The 25,152-nt window shown below is 62.4% G+C and overlaps 1 protein-coding gene across 1 annotated transcript in view; it reads right to left on the bottom strand.

Moving 5' to 3' along the window:
• Window positions 1-4,771: 4,771 nt before the first annotated feature.
• Window positions 4,772-25,152, bottom strand: part of RBM19 (RNA binding motif protein 19) — a 109,621-nt gene continuing 89,240 nt past the window's right edge. The window contains exons 24-25 of the mRNA XM_036276588.1: window positions 15,918-16,029; window positions 4,772-4,964 (exon numbers count right to left, since the gene is read on the bottom strand). Coding sequence (XP_036132481.1) covers window positions 15,932-16,029 — 98 coding nt within the window. The 3' untranslated portion in view covers window positions 4,772-4,964; window positions 15,918-15,931. The remainder of the gene's footprint in view (window positions 4,965-15,917; window positions 16,030-25,152) is intronic.

Below are 25,152 nucleotides of genomic sequence, written 5' to 3'. Positions count from 1 at the left end.
TTTTGTGCGACCAGATTTTCTTCCTACTCCACCAAAACAACAGACCGCATCAGACAAAGCAGAAGCAGGCTGGAGAAACCGGGCGCCTTCTATGAAGCCAGGCGTTACAGAAATTTGCAAAAATGTCCAACAATGCCACTCTTCTCATCAAATGTATTGTGTTTTTTGGAAAATATTAGCTTTCCACATAATATGTGAATTGACTTTTAAGTGAATTCAGTATTTTTAAGTGTTTCCGTTTTAATTTCTGAACACTAAGCATCAACAGCTGGCAGCTCTCGGAGGTCCAAGGTTAAGTGTCCAAAGAGTTCCTGAGACTGGAAAGTTTGAGAACTGGTGCTGTGTGGCCCGTAAAGACGGGGCCGAGGAGTCTCCCCCGGGTATAACCCAGAGGCTCGTTCCCGTGAACGTCTGCTGTGTGAACACCCAGGTCAAGCTCCCTCGGGACCCTCGGTCACTGCCCCACTCCCAGGGGTAACCACTCCCTCACCACCCACTCACGTCGTCTCTCCTCGGGCTTCGGACCAGCGGAGTCACATAGCCATTTCGCCCCCTTCTTTCACTCAGTGCACCTGCTGTGTGACGTCCACTCACTATGTGTGGTCCATCCGCGCTGTGACGTCCATCCGCTGCGTGACGTCCGTCCGCGCTGTGACGTCCGTCCGCGCTGTGACGTCCGTCCGCTGCGTGACGTCCATCCGCTGCGTGACGTCCATCCGCGCTGTGACGTCCGTCCGCTGCGTGACGTCCATCCGCTGCGTGACGTCCGTCCGCGCTGTGACGTCCGTCCGCGCTGTGACGTCCGTCCGCTGTGTGACGTCCATCCGCTGCGTGACGTCCATCCGCTGCGTGACGTCCATCCGCGCTGTGACGTCCATCCGCTGCGTGACGTCCATCCGCTGCGTGACGTCCATCCGCGCTGTGACGTCCGTCCGCTGTGTGACGTCCGTCCGCTGCGTGACGTCCGTCCGCTGTGTGACGTCCATCCGCTGTGTGACGTCCAACCGCTGTGTGACGTCCGTCCGCTGTGTGACGTCCGTCCGCTGTGTGACGTCCATCCGCTGCGTGACGTCCAACTGTGCTCTGATGTCCGTCCGCTACGTGACGTCCATCCGCTGTGTGACGTCCACCTGCGCTCTGATGTCCGTCCGCTGTGTGACGTCCACCTGCGCTGTGACGTCCGTCCGCTGCGTGATGTCCGTCCGCTGCGTGACGTCCATCCACTGTGTGACGTCCATCCCGCTGTGACGTTAATCCTCTGCGTGCTGTCCAGCCCGCTGTGGCGTCCATCCGCGCGGTGGCGCATGGCAGCAGTTCCCTTTCCATGGCCGGCCGGTCTTCTGTCGTGCGGACGTGCTACCCTCACCGACCCCGTCCACTGCTGGCAGGCGCTGGGCGGCTTCTGGTCCCAGCTGTTGCAAACAAGGCTGCCTGAACATTCTTGTGCAGACCTTCCGCTGTCACATTCTTCCTTACATTTCATCCCTGTCACCTTCACCTTATGCCCCACATCCCACTTTTCATGGTACATGCGCAATACCAATACGTGGAGTTGGGCAGAGGGTGGGAGACCGCGTGGCTGCCTCTGAAGCCGGAGAAAGGACCAGCTCGCTGCAGACCAGGGGAGACCGGCCACGTCCCAGTGACGCGGGGTTTCTGCACGTCCAGCTTCCACCAAGTCTTTGTATTTCCAATAACACTGAAGCCTTGGGGTCCTTCCTCTAAACGGCTCTATCCTGACATGTTCCAGACGAGACTAACGCGGTCAGAAGCCTGATCTTTGGCCTTTACGCCGCACCTGGAGTTTCCCAGGTGTAGACTCGTCACGTCCTGGCTGAGGACGGCTGCGCCTTCTTCCCAGCACAGAACGTGGCAGTTTGAACCTTCTTGATTCTGAGTTCTGGCAGCTTCCATGACACCCATCTTTTACATTAACAATCCTCTGGTCTTAGATGACTGCAGCACCCAGGACGTGTGTACGCAGTAGGTCTTTCACACGAGTTTGGTGATTGCATGTCAGCACGCGGCCGGCCGAGGCAGACAGCCACGGCATCGGTGTCCTGGGCTGCGGTGTGATGGTTTCTCCTGGCCCCGTGGTGGTTTCTCAAGGCCCTTCGAGAACCTTGACCTCAGCTGGGACTGGATTACAGGGGCAGCCTCAGGACTGCCCTGCGGAGCCGGGGCTCACACATGTCCAGGCCGTGTGATGCATGCTCTCCACCATGCACATTAGTGGGGCCTCAGCTCCAGGCAGCTGGGCCTGGCGACTCTGGTGCGATTTCTATTTCAGCGCACGGCCTCGTTTGACAAGAATTTATGTGGGCCTGAGAGAACACACAACGCCGAATAAATGTGCTTTTCTTCTTCTATCACTGTGTAAGTCATTTGCCCATTCTTAGAATTTTTCTTTCCTGTTTCATACGTGTATTGCCGCGATGCGCCTCGAACCCTGGAGATCCAGGGGTAGTGCAGGGGCCTCTTCAGAGCTTATACAGAAACATTTTCCTCTCGCGTCTCCATCACCTCTGGCCCTCCCCCATCTGGGGTCAGTGGACACACGAATGAACCCAGGAAGCAGTCTCTCTCGAATGGTGACGTGTCTGCCAAACTTGCTTGTGAATGAGGTAAGGGCCGTGTGTGGAACAAGGATCCCCTAGCCCTTCCCTGTAAACTCGGAACTGGACGTAGATGCTCACGTCTCCGGGAAAGGTGGCTCCCGCCCTGCTCCACCCGAGCAGCTCAAGGCTGCTGCTTTAGCTCAGACTGACCCAAACTGTTCCTTCCCTCTGCCCGGCCCCAACCCCTCCCTCCATGCCCAGCCCCCGAATGCTCCTGACAAATAACAGTAAAACCAACTATCTTTTTAAAAAATGTTTTTATTGAATTTTTCCTGCAAGAGATAAAAACGTTGTGAGAAACGTGGATCGAGCCTGCAACCCGGGCATGTGCCCTGACTGGGAATCCAGCCGGGACCTGTCCACTGAGCCACGTAGCGGCCAACCAACTGTATTCCCTACACAAATGGGGGCCATTTTTGTTTTTTTTTTCATATAATGAAAAAGTTGGATGGGGATAGGTGCTGGTGTGAAGTGGTCCGTCTTTGTGAAGCTCTTGGTTTTTCCCTCGCGGCTGCTGTGGCTCCAGGCATCACGTCAAAGGCAACAAGAAAGGAAGAAAGAAGAGGGTCTGCAGTTCCGCTACCTTTTGATCAGGAAAACAGTTCTGGAAAGCTTCAAGCAGATTTCTGCTTAGATCTGATTGGCTAACTGACTCACACACCTCTTGCTGCAGGGGGAGGGGGCAGGAACAGCGATGGGAAGGCAGCACAGGTGAAGGAGACTGGAAACAACTAGTTGTCCCACATCTGCCCCGTCCACCTCCCACACGTCTCTGTTGCATCGTCTTCTGAATGGCAAGCCTTCTAGTTGCCTCTGTGTGACTCAATATCCCTCGCGTCCCTTCCTTCAATCACCCACTGTATTCCAGGACCCTGGCCCCCTCACACCCTCCAGCACAAAGGCTTCCTGCTGTCTTTGACCTTGCTGGTCTCTCGGCCCCAGATGCTGCTCGCCCACCATTTCCCACACGCACAGGTGTCTTCCCCAGTCTTCAGCTCTTGGCTTAAATGTCACTTGCTTGGAGTGGCCTTCCTGGCCACCCTGCCGCTTTCTCTAGCTCTCATGCCCATTTGAAATGATGCATTTATCTGTTCCTGGTTTATTGTCTCTTTCCCCAGGAGACCTAAGGAGGTACAACTTTGTCCTGGCCGTGTGTCCGCACGCAAAGCACACGGCCAGGCTCTCAAATATTTACTGAATGAATACGTGAATGGGAGGGGAAAAAATGTTGCGTCTTAACTGTTGGCAGATATTGTCGAGTGGAGACTACAGCTCAGATAAGCCCAGAACTGTACATGGTTTACCCTGGACAACCTCAGCCGCCGTTCCACCCCCTCCACACACGCCAGCCCCTGCTCCAGTCGGCTGGGTTCCAGCTTGCAGTCTGCCTCTGAGACCTCCCCCCACCCAGCTTCTGCTCTGACCCTGACTTTGTGGGGTCCAGGGACGTGGGCTCAGGCACTTGTACTCACTGCTCCCTCTGCCTGTCGGGGTGACCCGAGGTGGAGCCCACAGGAGGTGGGGGTTACCAGACAGCAGACACTGGGGACCCTGATGGCACCTCCCTGCTCAAGGACGGGAGGCGACCATCTGGGCCTCGCTGGGAGCCGGTGGAGACGCCACGGGCTTCTCTCTCCAGCGATGCTGTTATCAGAACCAGGGGAGGGCGTCTGAATAGAGGAGCCGGAGACAGTCGCCCCGCCACTGCGGTTTCCAGGCGACACGCAGCCTGTCGCGGTCGCTGTCATACAAACCCTTTTCCCGTAAGACGGCAGGTCCCACGGGGAGAGGGGTGAAGCAGAATATTTTATCAGCCGTGTACACATGTAACCAGAACCAGGGCTGAAAAGCAGAACCTCGTTTGCCTGAATAGGGGGGAGGGGGCGGGGTGGAGAGGGCCCATGGAGGTCAGTGGCCAGCGCAGGGCGGTGGCCGCGCTTTTCGTCCTGTGTTGTCGACCAGGAGGACGTCCCCACGGAGGGCGTTGTGGGGACAGAGTTTACAAGGCACCGTGTTTCGGTATTTACACAAGAGTCCCATATACATATCAAAGGCGCTGGGGGGGGGGGTAAGTATTTAAACGCTACGCAGTAGCAGCAGCCGGATTTCTTGTGCCCCGGCCACCTTCCGCTTCTGGTCTGGGGCCAGGACTCGCCCCCACGGCTCCCGTTCATTCCGCGGCACGAGCAGGTCAGTGTGCGGCTTGGACGGAGTCCGCCTGGCTTCCCCCGCCGGGTCTGAAGAGGCAGGAGGTCGTCGGGCACAGACGGGAGGGTGCAGTCTCGTGCTCTGTTTGGAGAAGGCGGCCATCTCTCCCCGCCCTGCCGAGCACCACTATCCAACGACCTGAAGAACGGGGGAAATAATAGTCATGAAACACTCGCTTTGCTCAAGATTGATCGTGAAAGCGAGCAGCCTTGCAGACAGCCCCCAGTCTGCTGCCCAGCGTGTCTGCTAGTTTGGGGAGTCCAGGGGAGCAGGCGGACCCACATGCCGTCTGGACACGTTTCTGAAGAACAGAGCCCGAGACCCAACGCCCTCCAACAGCTCCGCCCAGATGTGCAGGGCGGGGCTCCTGCCACAAGCTCATTCCGAAGTTTGAGATGATTCAAGTTAAGCAAAGATCGATGGAGAGAGAGAGAGAGAGAGAGAGAGAGAGAGAGAGAGAGGGAGGGAGAAGGAAAAGAGGGATGAGAAACGCAAGAACCCATCTGGGCAATGCATCACATTGAAATTGCCCCGCATTAAAAATTCACCAGCCAGTGAATTTTCAAGGGATTTGTAGTAATTAGATGACAAAATGCTGGCAAGTCTCAGGCTTGCCAAAGATGTTACTCAGGGGTCAAAGACTCGACACTTTCGGCTGGGTAATTTGTAAGTGTCAATCACTCGCGGCCATCAGAGAGAAGGGAGCGATCTAACGGCTGAATTCTAACGACGTCCAGGCGCCCGTCTGCCAGCAAACCCCAGACCCGTGCGCTCGGGGCTCGGAGCCCCGCGGGCCAGCCCGCGCCCGCTGTCAGATGGTCTTCCTCCAGGAAAGCGGTGACGCCCCTGGGGGGGGGGGGGGCTCCCGCTGGCGACGCGCTGTGTGCAGGCGGCTGGTTTCAAGGCCTCGATGCCCATGGCCTCGGTCTTCTCATCTGTGAAGTGGGACGGACGCACTGCGGGCTGTTCTGACTGTAGGAGGCAGAGCCGCTCGAACCACCTACCAGATCCCTCCGCTTGGTGTCCTCAGGCCTCGGCCCCAGTGCTGGTCCAGCTCGGAGGACTCAGCAGTGACCAAGACAGCACACCTGCCCCCGTGGAACGTTCTGGTTGGGGGAGGGAGGAGGAACAACAAACCAATAAAAGAAAGGCCAGAAGGCGGCAACCGCTAGGAAGAAAATGACGGGGTGGTAGGAGGGAGGGCCTCCTGGAGGAGGCGGCCTCTGGGCGGAGCTGTAACCAGAGCCGGAGCGGCTGGCCGAGGCAGGAGACACAGGGACAAAGGCTGGCGGGATACACAGGTCTGCGAGAAGCTGATCAGCATGGCCCTGGTCAGAGCTGCCCGTCGGCGGCACCTGGCCCTGCCCAGTGGGCCCCGCGAGAGGACCAGCTGACTAAAAGCCTGCTCCCGGGCCCAGGAGTTTGCGGGGTGATGGGTGAGGGGCCTTCCTTCCCCTCACCGCTCCTGCCCTCGGGCGTTCTCTGGAAAGGACACTGGCTTTGGAGTCAGACTGACCTTGGGCCCTGAGGCCAGTCCGAGCTGTGTAGCCCTGGGCAAGACAACCCGTCTCCGGGCCTCAGTTGCTGCGTCAGAGAATGGGCACAGGAGCCCCCCCCCCCAACTGTGGACAGGCGTCACTGACAAGGAACTGGCTCAGGAGGGTCTCGGCAGAAGCGTTTCCGACCCTAACACAGCCGATACCCAGGACACGCCCCACCCCGCTGGCCGCTCGAGTGTCCCAATCAGAATTCTGTGGCTAAGCCACACTTAGGGAGACGGACCTCTCCGAGGCTTGGGGGCGAGCCTCTGCTTTCAAAGGGAGCTGGAGCGGGGTCTCTACAGCTGGCTGCAAAGCAGACCGTGTGCCGGGCACCCTGCTGTAGCTGGTGAAGACGCGGCTGCGGCTGGCGGGGGCCAGGGCTGGTCTCTAATCACTCCCCCGGAGCTCTTCCTGGCTGTTCACATTTGTTGGTGGGGCATCACCCAGCGCCCTGCGTGGGTGTATTTATTCCCTCCCCCGCCTCCTTCCCGGGCCTGGTCCCCATCCTAGCCCGGCGAGTCTCCGAGTGGCTGCTGCAGGTTTAGCAGGGCTGTGAACCGCTCAAGGGGAAAACGAGAAACTATCCAGTGTCTCCTGGGGGGCAGTGGCTGGGCCTCCCGAGCTTTGGAGGCTGACCCTCACCACCCCATGGGCGGGCAGAGGACTGAGAGCCCTGGGACTGAGGCAAGCGCCCGCCTGCGGCACCCACTTGAGATGCAAATAAAAATTAGTAGCAGCTGTAAGTTGGCGCCTCCACTCCCCAGGGCCCCTCGTGAATACTGCCTGTCTCTGCAGTTCAGACTGGGGAATTCGGAGCTGACCCAGCATCTGCTTAAGAATCGATGGGGCTGTTCTTTGCCCATAGTAATGCAAAGAACAAAGATAGTCACCACCAGAGTGGCTGCTGTTTACTGAGCACTTACTACGTGCCGGGCACTGTGCTGGAGTGCGTGGCCAGCTTCCTCTCCGATCGTCCTCACAGGGACCCAGGGACAGTGTAAGCAGGACTGTCACTTCCCCAGCAGGTGGGCCCTCTACCTGCTCTACCTGCCAGCCCTTCCCCTCGGCCTGACATCGTTCTGTAGATCACGGATGGACACAGGCTGGTCTGTGATGGAGGCAGATGACCCTCACCTCCCTGGGTCACAAAGGCTGTGAATTTAAACTACCTGTTGGCTGCCCGGGGTCAGAACAAGCGCTGGCGTGGGAGGAGCGTGCCTGGAGGCCACCACGTGCCCTGGCCGCTGTCCGGACCGGCTGGGGCAGCTCTGCTAGGCACACGGCCTTCTGAAGGCTAAGCTACAGATGGCCAGCCATGTGTCCACGCTCCCGTCCTTCCGCACACACGCCCAGACACACCCCCACGGTATTCTCGGAGGGCCAGGCCTGTCTGCCTCCTTCCCCACTGACCCAGCGCTGGGCTGAAGGATCTGGTCAACACTCTGCTCAACGAACAAACGCACCGGCTCCCTCACGGCCTCGCTGCTGGTCTGGGGCTGGGGGCCACACGTCGAAGGACCTGGCACAAGTACCACGCCAGCCCTGCTGACTGCGCGGCTCTGGGGAAGTCTCTGAAATCTAGCCCTGGACCTCAGTTTCCTCGACCGCAAAATGGGGGGACAGCGGTGCCCACGGGGCACGGGGCTGTGCTGAAGCAGTGGCAGCTGCTCACCCCACTTAGTTTTGGCACCGAGTCCCGAGCCCAGAACTCAGCTCTTGAACACGGCCGAGCGGTGAGGACGCAGACCCAGCCCCGAGCCCCCTCAGCTGCAGCGGGGCTGCCCGGCTCCGTCAGGGACACGGGCAGAGGGAGGCCCAGGGCCTGGCCGGTGCTTCCTCCACGCCTGGACGACCACAGGGGGAGGCCGACAGGCAGGCCGAGGTCAGCACGGGGGTGACGAGCAGAGCGCAAGCTGCCTGGCTCTGCCCTGGCGGGGCCCCCAACCTCTCTGGGGTTCTGCTTTCTCGTGGGAGATGAGGATGGCGACAGTGGCGCCCACCTCGTGAGCTGGTGAGGAATTAAGGAGCTCATGCGCAATGAGGGCAGTGATGACGACGGTCACTCACTGGGATGGTGGATGACAAGACTAGAATGGGGGAGGCTGGGAAGAAGGGGGAGTGACCCTCACCCAATGCCCATGGTGCGCCAGGGGCTTTGCACCCGATAGGTAGGGCCATGGCTCAGAGACATGCCGTGTCTGGCCCGAGCCACACAGCTGGGTGATTACCCCCAGGCCTGCTCAGTGAGCTCTGAGGTGGGGTTCCTGTCGCCCCCACTCTATGGGAGGGGATGGGAGCACAGAGAGGCCAGCGACTTGGTCGCAAGGTCACCGAGCTCACGAGCAGTAGGGCTGGATGTCAGCCCGGCCGCCCGCCTGCTCCCACCCAGCTGCCCCGGATTCGGACACCCTGACCTCAGGAGGATGAGCGCTTGGCACCCCTAGAGCTCAGAACGGGGCCCGGGCTCCTCTGATCCTCAGGACCAAGTCTTCCTGGCTTGGTGCTAAGGGTCTGCCCCATCTTTCCTGGGGTCTCTGGCTGGACCCCACATCCATGGTCAGGAGAGCCCAGAGAGGCACTCAGCTGAGGTGGAGAGGAACCTGCAGGGGCCCCGTGGCCCACAGCCTGCTCCCACCCCCCGGGGCACAGGCTGCTTGCCTGTGAGGGGACCCCCGCTCCCCAGGACCACCCTGCTGCCTGCAGCTCAGCTGTCGGGTTTTCCGATTCTGGCCACGTGCTGCCCACACCTGCCGCCGCCGCACACCACTGCTGTCTGTGCCCGGACCCAGTTTGGGGAGAAAGCCTTGCTTATTAGTCAATCTGGGTCCCACTTACTGCGAATTACCAGGCCTGATTAGTATTCAGAGTGGATACACCTGAACCTCACTCAGCTCGTGACTCCTGCCTGGGGGAGGCGGCTGCGTGAGGACGCGGGGAGCTGAGCAGCCCCGAGGTGCGGCGGCAGCCCCCAGGTGGGGACACGGCTCCCTGGGAGCGCCCCGGCTGACAGCCGTCCACCCTCAGCAGAGGCCGGGACCGGGAAGTGCCAGCAGGCTTTCCAGTCTGGGGGTGACAGAGCTCCGTGGGGGCCTGGGCCTCCACCCCAGCTCACCACCCGGTGCTGGCACAGGGGCCCACGTAAAGCTGGGACCAGGCCTGGGCACTCACTTCCCAGGGCCGCCCAGCCCGGGAGCCGCCCCTCGGCTCTCAGAGGAAGCAGGGCCAGGGATTCGGCCTGGAAGGCAGCACCCGGGTGGGGGCCGGAGCTTACCCTCGCCCCCAGGGCTTGGGTTTCTGGGAAGTACCCTCTGCAGGGTTCAGTGGCTTTTGCTCCAGAAGCTGAGCCTCCCAGACAAGATGCAGGACAGTGAGTGCCTGGCGGTGACTGGGAGAAATCCACACGCCGACTGCACCCCCACTCCCGCTGAGGGGCAGAAAGGAGGGGCATTTTCTAGGTGACCTCCTGCACGCGGAGCAGGACAGGGAGAAACGGGCTCCTTCTCAGACACCAGAAAGTTCCAGTTTGGGCTTCTCCAAGAAGAGAGAGAAGCTGCCTTTACCCCCGATGCCCACACCCCAGAAACGAGGCTGCGGCTGACAGCAGGAGGCTCGGGGACGGGACAGGAACCAGAGCCGAGAAATGTGGCCAAATCCCACTCTGATTTCAATTTTAAAAAGTCGATTTGAGAGAAAGGAAGGAGGGAGGGAGAGAAACACCGATCCGTTGCCTCCCAACTGGGGACCGAACCTGCAACCTGGTACTGCCCTGACCCGGAATCAAACCCGCCACCTTCTGGTGCATGGACGACGGTCCAGTCACCCGAACCAGGACTGAACGCTCCCAGGGAAGGCGGGTTTGAACAGACGGCCTCGGGAACCAGGGTGAACAGGTCCCGGCTGGGGAAGGCCCGGGCACCTTTGAGGGCGGAGGGACAATGACCCGAACCTTCCGCAGGAGGGAGCTACCCGCGGTCTCCGCACTCGGGACTGATGGGCGCCACTGGGGCCCTGCCTCGCTGGGATGTCCCAGGCTCGGGCTCCTACCAAGTCCCTGGATAACTAGGTCTCTGCGGGCACCTGGGCCCCGCGAACAGTCGCGCCCCCGTGCGCCCCCCTCCCCGCCGCCCGCCCCCTCCCTGGGGGCCTCCCACGACCCTGCTGCCGGACAGCAGCCTGCAAGTCTCTTGGGTTAAGAATCCAGGAGGCACAAGGGGTCCCTTTTCTCCAGTAAACAAAGAACCCGCGGAAGCACCCTGCCGGCCCTGGGAGGATGCTCACGTGGGGTTTGGTCCCGATTCGGCTGGAAAGGGGCCCATCGGGCGCAGAATGGTCTAGAAACTGCCCGGGAAGGGCCCAGCGGATCCTTCCGCGGGACGAGGGCCGCCAGGTTTAGGGGGGCGGACGGGCTCCTCTCTGAGGCGGATTTACCCACGCGACTGTTTTGGCCACAGGGCTCCGTGCCCCTCCCCCTTCCCGCCGCGGGGTCCTCCGGCCGTGCAGGCCCCTCGGCCCTGAGAAGCCCCCTCGGGTAAACGCTGGTGTCGGGGTCTCGGCCGCGGAAACGCTCTGACCAACGGCGGTGCCCTGGCTTCTGAGCCGGCTGCTCTCCGGCTGAGCACCGGGTGAAGGCTGGCTTGCACTTTGGGGTCCAGAGACACGCTTCCACTGTGAGAGCTGGGCAACCGAACCCGGAGGAGAGATGCCAGAAGGGAGGGCTCCTGGCGGTTCCCAGGGAGGGCGGGAGCAGCTGCCCTCGGAAACGGGCCCCAGACCGGTGCCGCCTGTTGGCCTGTGCCCAGGACGGGGCGCTGCGGCCCCAGGGAGTCGTTTCCATGAAAGCTGCAATTAAGGGGAAGTGGGGTTTATGAAGGGAGCTGGAGGGGACCCAGCCCTGGCTTCTGGCGATGCTGTAATTGGATTGAGGCCCTTGAAGTCTGTGCTGAGCCATGAGCCATGAGCCCGAGCTCAGGCCTGGTGCGGAGCCCCGTGGCCTCCTGGGGCGGGTGACGGTGAGAGCCTGCTGGGAGTGGGGGACACCCCCTCCGCTGGGCGCAGTGCTCAGCGTCCTCGTTCAAGCCGCGTGTCCCCGGTGAGGCGCACCGCTGGCGCCGGCTCACAGGCGCGGGCACCTAGGCTCCGAGGTCCAGGAGCTGCTCCGCCACAGGACCAGGAAGGGGCAGAGGGGGTTCAGCCCAGGGAGCCTGGCCCCGTGGCTCAGGATGGAGAGTCCTGCCACGGTGTGACCTGGTGGGGGCGCTCGCCCTCTGCTCTGGGTGACCTGTTCTGAATAATTTTCTTTATACCGATTCACTATTTCGTTACCTCCTCACAGGTTTGAGGAGTTAGCTATGTATCAGTATTGGTAACATGCAGGCGAAGATAAACTTGTAAATTAAAAATTAAAAGTAAGTTCAACCGTGGGCTGCGTGAAATGGTCTCACGCAGCCGGGAGCTGCTGTCGGCGCGGCCCAGGCGTGTTTGGGCTGGTGGTTCGCTCTCGGGTACGAGGCGGAGCAGCCTTGTGGGCTAGGCTGGGCCCGACTGTGAACTGGGCAGCTCTGCTTCGTGTGCTGTCTGTGCTGGGTTCTGCATGAGACTTCTGTTTGGAAAAGGGGTCCTGTGGTCAAGAGTTTGGAACCTTCTGCCCGGCCTGTGTGGCTCAGTGGATGGGGCATCGTCCCATGGACTGAGAGGTCCTGGTTCGATTCCCGGTCAGGGCACGTGGGCTTGATCCCCAGTAGGGGGCGTGCAGGAGGCAGCGATTGATGTTTTTCTCTCTGTTCCTCTAAAAAAAATCAATAAAACATTATAAAAAAACAGTCTGGAACCATTTAGAAGTGGCTTCAAAACAGGCCGGAAACCTGTGAACTCGGAGCTAGGACCTCCAGGCTCTGCCCACACAGGACTGAGCCCCCCACAGTGCTGCTTAGATTTCTAAGGAGATAATGCTGGCTCGCTGCCTGTCTCCCCAGCACCCAGCACACGTCTGCGTGGCGCATGCACCGAGGCGTCTTTGTGCTCTCCTGGGCCACGGCCTGCGAGTCCCTGACCAGGGCTGCCCCACCGCCCTCACTTTCCACCCTGCAGCCTAGGGGGCCTGGGCGACGCCACACTGAGTGGCGACACTCACCCAGGGACTGAAGGCCTTCGATGCTGTCTGGTCACCGCTGGTGCAGGGCCAGGCCCCCGTGCTGCCCCGGAGATGGACCCGGAGGATGGGAACTCGGCCTCCCGCCACACGCAGCTGGGTGCCAGCCCGCTGTAGAGTCACCTGGGGACTGTCACCTGCCTCTCTGGGCCCCCACAACTATATTCCCACAGCGGGGAGGACAAGGTGGGGGCATCCTTCATCAACACTGCTGAGCACCTCCTTCCTGCCAGGCAGGGGGACGCTGTGCGTGTCTGCTCTCCTGGGGTTCACGGCTGCGACAGGTACCAAGGGGGAGCTCAGGTGCTCCCGGGGCATCCGACGGGGGCCCGGGCCGGTCTGCACAGGGTTTGCAAAAGTCACCTCTGGGAAGGTGTCTCTCACGGCTGGGGCAGTATGGGAGGACAAGGTGCCACAGCACCCCCTTTACCTTTCAATGCTAATACTCTGGAGAAAAGATACGTTTAGTGGAGCTCAGCAAGAGAAGTGGGGGGAGGAGAGCCCGAGGGGCGTCTCCACGGGTGGGAGAGGGGGGCCCACTTCTGCAAGGTGCACCAAAGGGTTAAAGTCATTTTCATTAAAATTTAAATTTCAGCAGGCGCTCGCCGTCTTTTGAACGTTTGACTGGCAACCATTTCATATTTCAATCTCGGCAGAACAAATTGAATTAGATGTTGAAACCAGGCTCGGCTCTGTTCACCAAAGCCTGCACGCTCGGCTCGCCCTAAGCCCTTCCTGGGGCCGCGGAGCACAGGCAGGGCGCGAGGGCTGGCCTGGCCACAGGGCACAGGGCACAGGGCACAGGCCCGAGGCGGCGGCAAAGCGAGGCCGCTGGAACCTCCTGTGCCTCACGCGGGTCTCCAAGTGTGGGGGGCAGACCCAAGTGGACCCAGCGGTCCTCACCGGCTGTCCCCGGTACCCACACAGCGCCGTGCCCACAGGGGCACCTCCTAAGTGTCTGATGGACGGACGGAGAAATGAGGGGAGGACGAGTGGCGGCTCTGCCAGCCTCTGCCTCTGGCCTGTGCCCCCGCCTCACCCCCCGAGAAGACCCAGGCCCTGGCGCCCTCCCAGAGCCGGGCCTGGCTCACTGTGGCCTCCTGCCCTCCCTCCAGCCCCTCCCCGGGTGCACGCCGCCGGAGGACGCCAGCCTGCGTGGCCGGAGGAGGGAGGCCTGGCCCGGGCCCCCCTTTCCTGTGCTTCTCCTTCTGAGGCGTCTCTCCCCGGTCTGGTTGATGGGGCCACTGCCGTCCCATCGTCCCTTCACCCTCAGCGGAAGCCCCTCTCCAAAGCTCTCTGGTGCGCCACTGCCCTGGTGACAACGGCGACTGTCCCCGGGGCTCCCCCTGGTCACTCTGCACGCAGCGGATGGATGACTTTCTCCTAAAATGCTTCCACACAGCCCCTCTTCCCCATGGAGGGAGACAGGCGCCCCCTGTGGGCCGAGCCCTGTAACTACCTGGTGTACCTCACTACTACCTCGCAACTAGACCTTACTGTGCCCACAACGAGGATGACGATCACAACAACAGGGACTGCAGGAACCCCCGGGGCCGCTGCTCCCCACCCCGCACCACAGACTGGGATCCAAACAAGCGCCTCGGTAACCCTGACCTGTCCCTTCCCCTCTGAGAACAACAGGAACTACGAGCGATGCGTGTTGACCCAGAACTGGCATGCCCCTAACCCAGCGGTGGGGAGAGGTGGGGCAGACCCAGCCGTCATCACGAGACCCACGCGGCCAGCAGCCGGTCACCCGAGGACCTGGCCGTCATCACGAGACCCATGCGGCCAGCAGCCGGTCACCCGAGGACCTGGCCGTCATCACGAGACCCACGCGGCCAGCAGCCGGTCACCCGAGCACCTGGCCTGGGGATGTTTAACGCGACCCCACCACACGCCCCGCCCAGAGGCTGCGGCCCCTGCTGTCCCTGGGGCGCCCGGCTGCACACGCTGGGACAGGCCGTCTGGGGCTGTGTCTTACTCAGTCCTGTCAGTTCCCAGATGAGCCAGGACTGATCGGACAGCCCCGTCCCAGGGAACTGGGAAGGTGCTCGGCCGCGCAGGGCAGCCGGGGCCGTAGAGCGTGTCTTGGGTCCCGTGTCTTGGGTCCCAGGCCACTCTGAAGACTGGATGAAGACTAAACCCCCTAAAAGGCACAGACAGAAGGTTCCTGGACTCTCACCTGGAGTTGCCCCCCAGCCCCAAATTAATAGGTAAACAAGAGCGCTGACGAACATTCATTTGGTCCCGGCACCGTCTCTGAGGTAGGTATAACACCAGCCCCCTTTCACAGAAAACGATGCTGAGGGTCAGAGGGGACCTTGGTGGTCTGAGGCTACACAGCCGGGAACGACTAGGCTGAGATTCAGACCCAGGTCACTCGGGCGGTGGTTCTTTCCTCTCCACTATCCTGCCCCCTGCTGGGTGCTGGGCGCAGCTCAGCCCCGTGGGGGAGGCTGTGTGTCCGGCTGGAGGAGGTGTGTGCTCCCAGGCGCCCCGAGCCTGCGATAAGCCTAGGAACACTGCTCGCCAGGGCTGGATGCCTTTCACAGGGCGCCCAGCCTGTGAGCAGGGGCATCCGCTGTGGGGACACAGCTGGGCCCAACCGATGAGACTGGGGTCTGGGCTCGGAGCTCACACCTGCCTAGCGGCTCAGAGGCCTCCCCAGCCCCCAGGTCAGCTGGGCTGGAGGGGCCCTGGGGACTAGACCAGGGCCTGAGTCTCCAGTGCTGAGAAGGGGCAGGACAGAGGTCGAGTCCCAGGCTGCTCACAGCCCCGTGGACAGACGCAACGCAGGCAGGGCTCCAGCTCAGCAGCCCTGGAGGGGAGTGAGAATGGAAGCTTCTGGAGCCTGTCTCACACGCTCAGCACTGTGCCTGCCGTGTCCAGGGATTATCACGGCACTTCCTTTGTCACTGGGGCTCTACAGGGTGGGAACCAGTTAGTGAGAAAGAGGCTGGGCCCGAGCTGCCTAGGTATCTGGGCCAGCGTTCCCAGCTCCAAGGAGCTGCCTTCAGCCCCTGGGCCGGGCAGTGGGCGCCAGGGTTCTTGCTCCCCTGTGCCGATCCCTCTAGACCCAGCAGGATGAGACCCTGTGGCATCTCGGGCTGCGGGGAGGAGGGGCGAGTGGGAGCACACAGAGCAGCAGCACACAGCTGGGTTTGGAGGGAGCCTGGTTGGTTTGGCTGCTTCCAGACCCCTCCGCCACCACGAAGGCTTCCTAAGGGGGCCAGGCCTGGCCCGCCCAGGCAGGCGCAGAGCAGGCATCTGCACAGAGCAGACCGCCGTCCCCTCTGACCTTGAGCCAGCACACCCCCAGCACACCCCATCCCCAGCCCACATGGCGGGAGCGTGGCAGCCGGAGCGGCTGTCCCGTCCTCGGGGCCCTGGGCCACGTACCCTCTCGGTGCAGCTCACAGCTGAAGGGTTTGCTCCTCGCTGTCGTTTTCACTGTCTTCCAGCTGCTCCAGGATCTCGTCCAACACCACAGACCGCTTCTTCTTCGGGGGCTCTGCGGGAGCCCAGATGGCAGGAGAGGAGGAAAGAACAGCCGAGAGGGTTCAGGCAGGCAGGGAGAGATGGCGGGGTGGGGGTGAGCAGAATGGAGGGCGGGGGACCAGGGCGGAAACAGGGATGGAGATAGGATGTGGTGAGAAGAGACAGAAGAAATACGGAAAGACCAGGAGCCGGGAGAAGGAGCATCGGAGGGGGAGGTATGAGAGAGAATGAGGCGGGGGGAGAGAGACTGCGGGTTAGTGTACAGCTCTGTCATGGGAGCGGCCTGTTTCAGGCCCAGAAACCCAGAAACCCTCAGAGGAAAGGATCCCATTTCCAAGGGGAGGGAGGAAGGCCCCCTTCCAACAGCTCCGAGGTCAGCGCATCTCTGCCTGGTGTGGGGGCCCTTGAAAACCTCAGAGAGGCTGAGTCAAGCCAGGGCAATGGCTGAGGACACAAGTGGCAGCTGTTCTGTTTTCCTGGAGGTCATAGACTCTTAACCAGATAGTAGGTGGCTAGCATCCAGCGGGCGCTCAGTAAATACACGTTGGGTGAACAGATGCTCAAGGATTCCAGAAGAGGCAGGGAGGGAATAACAATTAGAGGTGGCTTTAGAGGACGGGCGATTTGACTTGGGCTTTGAAGAATGCAGAGGAGTTTTCTGTGAGGCGGAGAAAGGGGATGTAGTGCACAGCATGAACGTATATGAAAAGGCATGGTGGGCTCAGCAACATATATGCCCTCCAGGCTCCGAATGCTATTGACCAAGTACCTACTATGTGCTACGACTACTCTTCCCAACAATCCTGCAGGCAGGTATTATTACTGCCTTACAGGCGAGGGAACTGAGCCACAGACAGGAAGCCAGGATTTGAATCCGAGCTACACGAAAGCCCAGTGTTTCCACTTTTCACGAACGCCCCCTGCTGGCCAGGGAGACAAAGGGGGCAGGAGGTGAGCTGGTAGGCCCTAGCTGCCACGCACCCTCCTGGGACTGCCCTGGCCAGTCTGAAGCAAACCCCTACCCGCAACGCCCCTGTGCCCCCAGCAGCACTCGGCCCTGCCTCGGCACACTGCCTGGTGCTGGACGAGGGCTCGTGAATATCTGCCAAATGCCGGGATGAGCAAATCGAGTGGGAAGGGGGCACAGGACGCGCTGTCCCTGGCAAAAGTGAGGAGGGGGTGGGAGGCTGCCTGCCACTCGTCTGCCTGGCAGCCGTACCCTCACTTCCAACCATGAAAAGGGACGGGGCAGGGCGGCAGCCCACCGCTCAGACACCACTTGCTCTCCTGCTCCCTCCTGGCGCCCGGTCCCTGTCCCTGCCAGCCCTGGAGGGGCTCGAGTGCCCGGGGATGGGACTGTGGGCCTGTCCCTGACCCCCCAGCTGCTGACCACGGGAGCGGCACTGGGCCAGCCCGTCCTGCCACGCTGTGTTCCGGGCCAGCACACAGTAGGTGGTGCTCCGTCACCATTCGCGAAAGAACCAAAGAATAAATGGTTACAAAGTGAGTGAATTTTTAAAATTAAAACTCTAATATTAGTCAGGACAGCCGGAAAACAAATGGGCCGCAGCACTGGGAGGCGACCGAGGTGCCGTCTGGCTGGGGAAGCAGGCTGAGGGAGGGGACCAGCCGGAAGAGGACACACACAGGACGGGCGCTTCTGAACAGCATCTCCCGAGTTCAAGCAGCCCCTTCGGGAGTGGGTGTCGCCACCCACTTCCCCGGTGGGAAGACGGAGGCTCGGACCCAAGCACAGCCCGAGCCCCAGGCGAGCGTGCGGCAGCCTTGGTGTCCGAAGTGCAGGCCACACCTGCTGGCTGCTGTGGCAGGTGCCGTGCCCCGAGGGCCCCGCCGGGGGCAGGGGCATGGCCGCGGTCACACAGGGCCCTGCGAAAGGGCACGCGGCCGCCGAGTCTGGCTCCAGAACCAGGCGCACTGGCGCTGGCACTTCCCGGACTGGGTGACCTCAGGCAGGGCGACTCCACCACGGAGACTCCATCCCTCACGTTTAAAGTGTGTGTGGGGGGCAAGGCCGGCCCCCCACCCCTCCCCTCCTCTGCAGCCAGCCTCTGCTGACCCCCGCCTTCCCTGACCACGCGGCCATACCGCTCAGGAGCGTGGGTGCTCACACCACAGCCCCACCACGGACCCCGCCCCTCGGTGCCTGTTTCCTCAATCTGAAAAATGGGGACACCGGTAATGACTGCCCCTCGTGGGGCTGCTGGAGGACTGGAGGCGTGGAAAGCCGGGCACTGGGGAGGTCCGTCTTTGTCCCTGTCACTACGAGAGGGGTTGATGGAACATGTCTCTGCCTTCAGGCCAACGCCCGCCGACAGGTGGGGACTGTCCCAGGAAGGCCAGCACATCAGGCCAAAAGAGGCATGACCACCCCCCAGGTTGGAAAACGGAGGCACAGGGTACCCACTGAACGCCGTGGGGCGAGGAGCGTGGGGGGCAGCTGGCGACTGGCTAACTCCACGGCCTTGGCAGCCAGCCACCCTGAGGTCCCAGCTCTGCCGCTGAGCGGCTCAGTGACCGTGGGCAGGTCACTTCCGCGCTCTGGGCCTACACGCTGGGGATGGAAACGGCCCATCTCCCAGGTGGCTAAGGGCTGGCGAGTGCCTCTGGGTTCGGCCCGGCACGCCGTCACCGCCCTGTAGGCCCGAGGCGCCCCCAGAGGACACGCCCAGCACCCACGCGGCCTGCAGCGTGTGGGGCGCCTGCTGCAGGAGCAGCTGCTGGGACCCCACAGCGACAGCAGAGCCTCAGCGGGTTTTCAGCAAACACACACAATGCAGAACAGGAGAAAGGTGTAAAGTAAACAAACGCAACAAGTTGTGTGTTTTCTTTCAGCATTACAGCTGTGCCCGGAGATAAACAACAAAAGAATGTCACCCAACATCCACACCCGAGAAATTAACTTGACAAAAAGCTCAGCCAGCCCCCAGCAACCCCCAGTCCTGCCCCCACCCCCAACCCCACTCTGCATTTCTGGAGTTCCTATCTAATGATTTTATTTTTCAATTAATTCCTTGACAGCATGCCAGCCCATGTCTCTGCTGGCCCTGGCTGGCGCTGCCGCCCCGCGTGGAAGGCACCGGCAGGCGCAGGGGCGGGAGCTGTCGGGAGGACGAGAGAAGGCTCTTCGTGGGGTTTTGTTCCGGGGGCAGAACGCTGAGGAAAGGCAAGTGGGAGGGGACAAGAGGCAGGACGCTGGTCTGCCGGGCACCCTGAGGCACCGCAAGGCGGCAGGTGTGAACAGCCGGGAGGCATGCGTGCCAGCTGGAGCTAGCCTGGCCCGTGCTCAGCGCCTACACTGCGCCCCGCGCCCAGGGGCCTGGCGGAGCCCCTGTGCTCAGCCCCTACACTGCGCCCCGCGCCCAGGGGCCTGGCGGAGCCCCTGTGCTCAGCTCCTACACTGCGCCCCGCGCCCAGGGGCCTGTCCTGGCCCCTGTACTCAGCCCCTACACTGCGCCCCGCGCCCAGGGGCCTGGCCTGGCCCCTGTACTCAGCCCCTACACTGCGCCCCGCGCCCAGGGGCCTGGCCTGGCCCCTGTGCTCAGCCCCTACACTGCGCCCTGCGCCCAGGGGCCTGGCGGAGCCCCTGTGCTCAGCTCCTACACTGCGCCCCGCGCCCAGGGGCCTGGCGGAGCCCCTGTGCTCAGCCCCTACACTGCGCCCCGCGCCCAGGGGCCTGGCGGAGCCCCTGTGCTCAGCCCCTACACTGCGCCCCGCGCCCAGGGGCCTGGCGGAGCCCCTGTGCTCAGCCCCTACACTGCGCCCCGCGCCCAGGGGCCTGGCGGAGCCCCTGTGCTCAGCCCCTACACTGCGCCCCGCGCCCAGGGGCCTGGCGGAGCCCCTGTGCTCAGCCCCTACACTGCGCCCCGCGCCCAGGGGCCTGGCGGAGCCCCTGTGCTCAGGCCCTCAGAGCTCGGAAGCAGGCCGGCACTGCGCCCCGCGCCCAGGCCCTCAGAGCTCAGAAGCAGGCGGGCACTGTGCCCCGCGCCCAGGCCCTCAGAGCTCGGAAGCAGGCGGGCACTGTGCCCCGCGCCCAGGCCCTCAGAGCTCAGAAGCAGGCGGGCACTGTGCCCCGCGCCCAGGCCCTCAGAGCTCGGAAGCAGGCGGGCACGGCGCTCCGCGTGCAGGAAGCGCTCAGGGAGGCTGGTCCTTCGCGTGCCCTTGGTGGAAGCGGCTACTGTCACCTCTGGCCTCCGAACCCAGCAGCAGCCCCAGCTCCGGACCAGGGACCAGCGCAGAGGCTTCCGTCGGGCCCACCCACCCACAGCCTCAGCAAACAGCTCGGGGACACATTAATGGCCCCCACCTTGAGGGCCACGGGCTTTCTCAAGCCACGGGGACATCATGGGCCTGGGCCTGAAGGGCACTGCTGAGCTCCACACCTCAGTGTCCCTCTGTTAAGTGGGGACAGTGCCTGCTCCTGGCCTCGTGGGGGCCCCAAGGGTGCCCGCCTTCAGGCAGGCAGAGCAAGTGTCCACTGAGCACCTACTGTGTGCTGGGGATACGGCACCAAGAAAAGCCCCAAGGATAGACTGGCTCACCGGCCGTGGAGGCCACGCTGGGGCCCCAGGGTGGGCAGGGCCAGAGTCCCTGGCTGCTCTCTGAACTACTCCAGCTCCTTTCTGTGGACATGGCACAGTGCCCGCTGCGGGGAGCTGGTACGACGCGAGAGCGCTGAGCTGGGTGCCAGCACGCAGAGGTGCCGGGGTGAGTGCAAGGACACCCCGAGGGCGGGCACAGCCGACGGCTGGGGGCCAGCAGGCCGGTCAGTGCCGAGGGCAGAGCTGGTGCTGGGGCCGAGGACGCCTGTGTCCTCGCCCGGAGCTCGTCAGGCTCTGGCAGCAGGCTGGGTGGTGCTGTCCCATCTGTCAGCTGCGGAGGCAGCCACCCTGGGGCTCTGGAGAAGTCACGTCACCACTGACTCTCCACCCCGCAGTGAAGCCCACGGTCCCGGGGCTCAGCTGCCCACCCTGCAATGGAGACACTAGTCCCCCTCAGGAGGAACCCCTCAGCAGGAAAGGCAGAACAGGTCGCAGAGCGGCACCCCCCTGCCAGCATCAGCACCTCTCAAGAGGCCGTTGGTTCTCAACCTGGCCACTGGACAGAGCCGTCTGGAAAGCCGCTGCTGTCTGGACTCCGGCCAGAGATGCTGACTTGGTGGCCTGGGTGGGCACTGGCTACTGGGATTGCTGGGTTACCGCTGACGGTAACCACGGTGCTGAGCACGCTGGCTCCGTGAGTCAAGGCTGACCGTGGCGCAGCCGGGGGTTGACCGCGCTCTGGGCGCCATGGGTGTGCAGCGGTTTCACCCGCTGGCCTGGGGTTGGTGAGGTGCTCTGCCTGGCTCAGCGTGGACAGGGCCCACGTCGGGCCGTGGGGCCAGGCGCAGCCGGGGGCTTTCGCGGCATGCGTCTGCACTGGTCAGACGCTGCAGGAGCCGTGCAGGTGGAGAGCAATGGCAGAGTCCCGTGACGGAGGTCAGCGCAGGGCAAGAGAAAAAGGAACCGGGAAGGGTTGGAGGGTGTCCCCCACTCCCTCCTGCAAGCCTGCAGGGACCCATTTCGAGGGGCTGGGTCGACATTAGCGCCCTGTCCCCTTCCCTTGGCACAGGCCTTGAGTTGGGGGTAGAGGCTGGGAGGAAAAGGTAAGGGTCCGAGGTGGGATGATGTCCTCACCAGGACCTGTTAAGTGCAAAGGCCTGAAGGGCCAGGCTGAAAAGGGGTGCAGCCGGTGGTCTGGGTGGGTGACCACAGGGGGGGCTGTGGACTGTGGCACTAGGAAAACCCAAGCACCTCAGCCCAGCGGCCTCATCAGGAGGCAGGACCGGGGCAGTCCAACCCGATTTTTCAAGTAAAGCCAGAATCTCAAATGTCAGGCCAGATCTGACAGCGAAAGAATGGTGATTCATTAAAAAAACCAAAAATCCCCCCCCCCCCCCATGTCTTGAAAATGAAGATCTGTGGCCGATCTCGGGATGGCTCACCCACGCCGCCTCTGCTGTCCTCTCCGTCTGCACACCCGCCCTGGCTTCGCTTGTGGTCCCGAAGCAGTAATAACACCCTCCTCGTCTGTGCTCCCCTCGGCTTCTCTGGCCGGGCCAGCCTAGAGTTCAGAAACAAGACTGGCCGCCCCCTGCCGCCAGTCGCAACCCTAGAGGGAAGCCCACCCCCTCCTGCCCGTTCCTAGCACTGCGGTCCCCAGGCCCCGGACCTTCATCCAATCCGGCCCAGCCCCTTCCCCTCCCGAGTCGCTCTGAAATTCTCCTTCTGTCAGTTTAATTCCGTGATGGATGAGGAAGAGCAGGAGAAATGGCCCGCACAGCTGGCTTCCCCGTTAGCCCTAGCAGGGAATCCTGGCCTCGCCGGCGCCGGCTGAGTGAAATGTTTGCGGAGCGCAGAGAACACAAGTCAATAACAATTTAGCTGGATTGGGAGCAGGCACCTTCCCGCACGGACAGCCGCTCCCAGGGGAAGGGCAGAGAGTGTGCAGGATATTGCTGAAGCACTTGGAAATATTTCCAAAACACCACTCAGAGAGGCTGGGGCGTGGGGGCGGGAGGACACCTGCCGGCAGCTCAGCCTCCCACACCTCTGCAGGGGCGCACTGGGCTCTGGGAGTGTGGCCCCCTCCCCACGGCCACACTTTGCACCCTTGCTAGCAGCTGCCACCTGGGAGCTGCCTTGACCCAGACAATTCCCACTTCCTTTCTCTCCCCCGGATTCTGCCTCCGCCAGCTGGTATGGCTGGGGGCGTGAGGAAGACGGGCCTCCAGGCCCACTCACCAGCACAGAGGAGCAGGGGGAGAGCGAAACACACCCCTCTGGACAGGGAAGGGAGCCCCCTTCCACGACCAGGCAAACACCACCTCCTGCAGGCCCCCTAGCCCTGCTATAGGCCTTTCCCCGCAGGACCTTTGAGGACCCCTGGGACCGCTCCCCTCACTTGCTGCCAGCTGGGGCCCCAGCCCCTCCGGAGCAAGGCTGCCACGGGAAGCCTGGAGGACGACGAGGGGAGCTGACAGGACCCGCCTGTCTCCAGGGAGCTGGGAAAATCCACGGCAAAGGGATATTTTGAATAATAAATTCTGTGACTTCACACACTTACTTGAACTTTCCTGACTGTGACTGTTAAAGCCCGATGATTATGTTTTCCTGGCCAAGATCAAGGAGGTGTATTTGCAAGGGCTGGCGTGGGGATAACGGGCTCTCCTGGTCTCCGATCTTTTGAAAATGTGCCGTCTTAGGAATGATTAAGTTATGGAAGGGGGGGGTGGTGTTGGTGAACTGTTGCAGGCTTTAAATATCATCTGTGTGCTGATGACTTCCAAATTTATGTCTCAGCCCAGACTTCGCCCTGAGCTCCGAACCCATAGATCTATCTGCTCGACATCTCACGGGGAGTCCTAATAGGTATCTCAAACCCAGTGTCCAGATCCCCCCCCACTGCAGCCTCTCCCCAGCTTCCTGGGCCCCGTCATCACCATCCTCTGAGGGGCTCAGCGAAGAACTCTGCACCTGCCTCAGTTTCCCTCAGGCTGGCTCTACCCCACCACAGTGCTCAGTCCAGATGCTTCTCTCCACCCGGCTGTCCCGGCCCAGGCCACCGGCCTTGCTTGCTGGGATGACCACAGTGGGACCCCACCTCCATTCCTGTCCCCCTCCAACGCATGTCCCCGGCAGTGAGGGTGGCGTGAGGCTGTGTCACCAAGCATGGCACCCCCCCTTTCTGCTTCGAAGGTCTCCCTGCTTGCTACAGCTGCTCCCCACTCTGCACTTGTCCTCCAGCCACAGTGGCCTGCTGGGAACATGCTTCCGCCCCAGGGCCTTTGCACCTGCGGTAACCTCTGCCTGGAATGTCTCCGCCCAGAATGGCTGGCTGGCTCCTTCGCATCACACGAGACCCTCAGGAAGACTCGGGCCACTGCACCTGAAACCTGTCCCCCGCTCCGCGCTGAGGAACGCTGTCATCCCCTCTGCTTTCCTCTACAGGGCTGGCTAGCATCAGAACCGTGTCGTTAACAGCCTCCTCTTCATCATCCGTCTCTCCCACCCAAACAGCCCGTGTTCACTGCTCGGTCCTCATGCGGGCAGGTCTGGGCACCAGGGGACGGGAGGAGCTGGGTGGAGGGGTGGACGGAGACGGAGAGCGAAGCAGTGATGGGGCCCCCTTCCCGGGAACGCTGGAGCCCTGCAGCAGAGGACACCAGCCGGGGTGAGGGGGTCTGAGCCTCCAGAACTGCACGCTCTCCGAGAAAGGGGGTCGTGGGGGAGGAGTTGCACCCACGTGCCGCTTTCGGATAAGATAAAGCAGCCGTTTCGCCAGGCTCAGGGGCTGTAAGCTTTTCTGTAAAGAGCGAGCCAGTCAGTATTTCAGGTTTTATGGCCCATGGGGCCTCTGTCACAACTGCCCGACTCTGCCCTCGCGGCGTGAGGGCGCAGCCTGCCCACCCGTGTCCCGCGCTCAACCAGGGCGGGCCGTGCTGAGGGCAGGCGCTTGCTTACCCTCTCCGTCCGTCCGCCAACAGTGAGCCAGCACCGCCCTGCGCAGGGCCAGGCAGGGGACGGGCGGCCTGGTCCCCTGCAGGGAGCACCTTGGCGGGGGGGGGGGCACCGGCCAATCGCACACATGAACACAAAGCAGCAGGAAGATGAGGTGAGGGGTTTTAGAGGGGAACTGAGAGGAAAAGGGGTGACAGGGACCCCCTCGGGGGTCAGGGGACGGGCTGGTGGGACAGGGCTCCAGCAGCCAGCCTGCTCCCCTGCCTGGCCGGGCGTGGGCGGGCAGGGACAGCCAGCCACTTGCCACGCAGGTCACGTCCACGCTCCCAGGTCCGAGGTGGACGGGAGGCGCTAAGCACAGCCCGTCAGCCCTCCCGCGGGACCAGGACCACACGGGCAGCAGAGCCCTGCTCCCGGCCAAGTGAAGGCCCGTGTGCGGGCACCTCCGTGCTGCGCGTGCTCGGGCGCAGGGCTCTCGGTGGGCTGCCCTGGCCGCTCCATCCTCTCGGCGCAGGTACCCGGCCTGCCAGGCCCCGAAAGCTTCTCGAAGCTGCGGCCCTGCTGGTCTGTAACACGCTCGGGAAGAAAAGGACACAGCCAGTGGCCGACTTTCCCGTCCT

The sequence above is a fragment of the Molossus molossus genome, unplaced genomic scaffold (assembly GCF_014108415.1).
Source record: "Molossus molossus isolate mMolMol1 unplaced genomic scaffold, mMolMol1.p scaffold_m16_p_22, whole genome shotgun sequence".
Classification (NCBI taxonomy): domain Eukaryota; kingdom Metazoa; phylum Chordata; class Mammalia; order Chiroptera; family Molossidae; genus Molossus; species Molossus molossus.
Note: the sequence above shows the minus strand (reverse complement) of the source record. Positions and strands in the feature narration are given on the sequence as shown.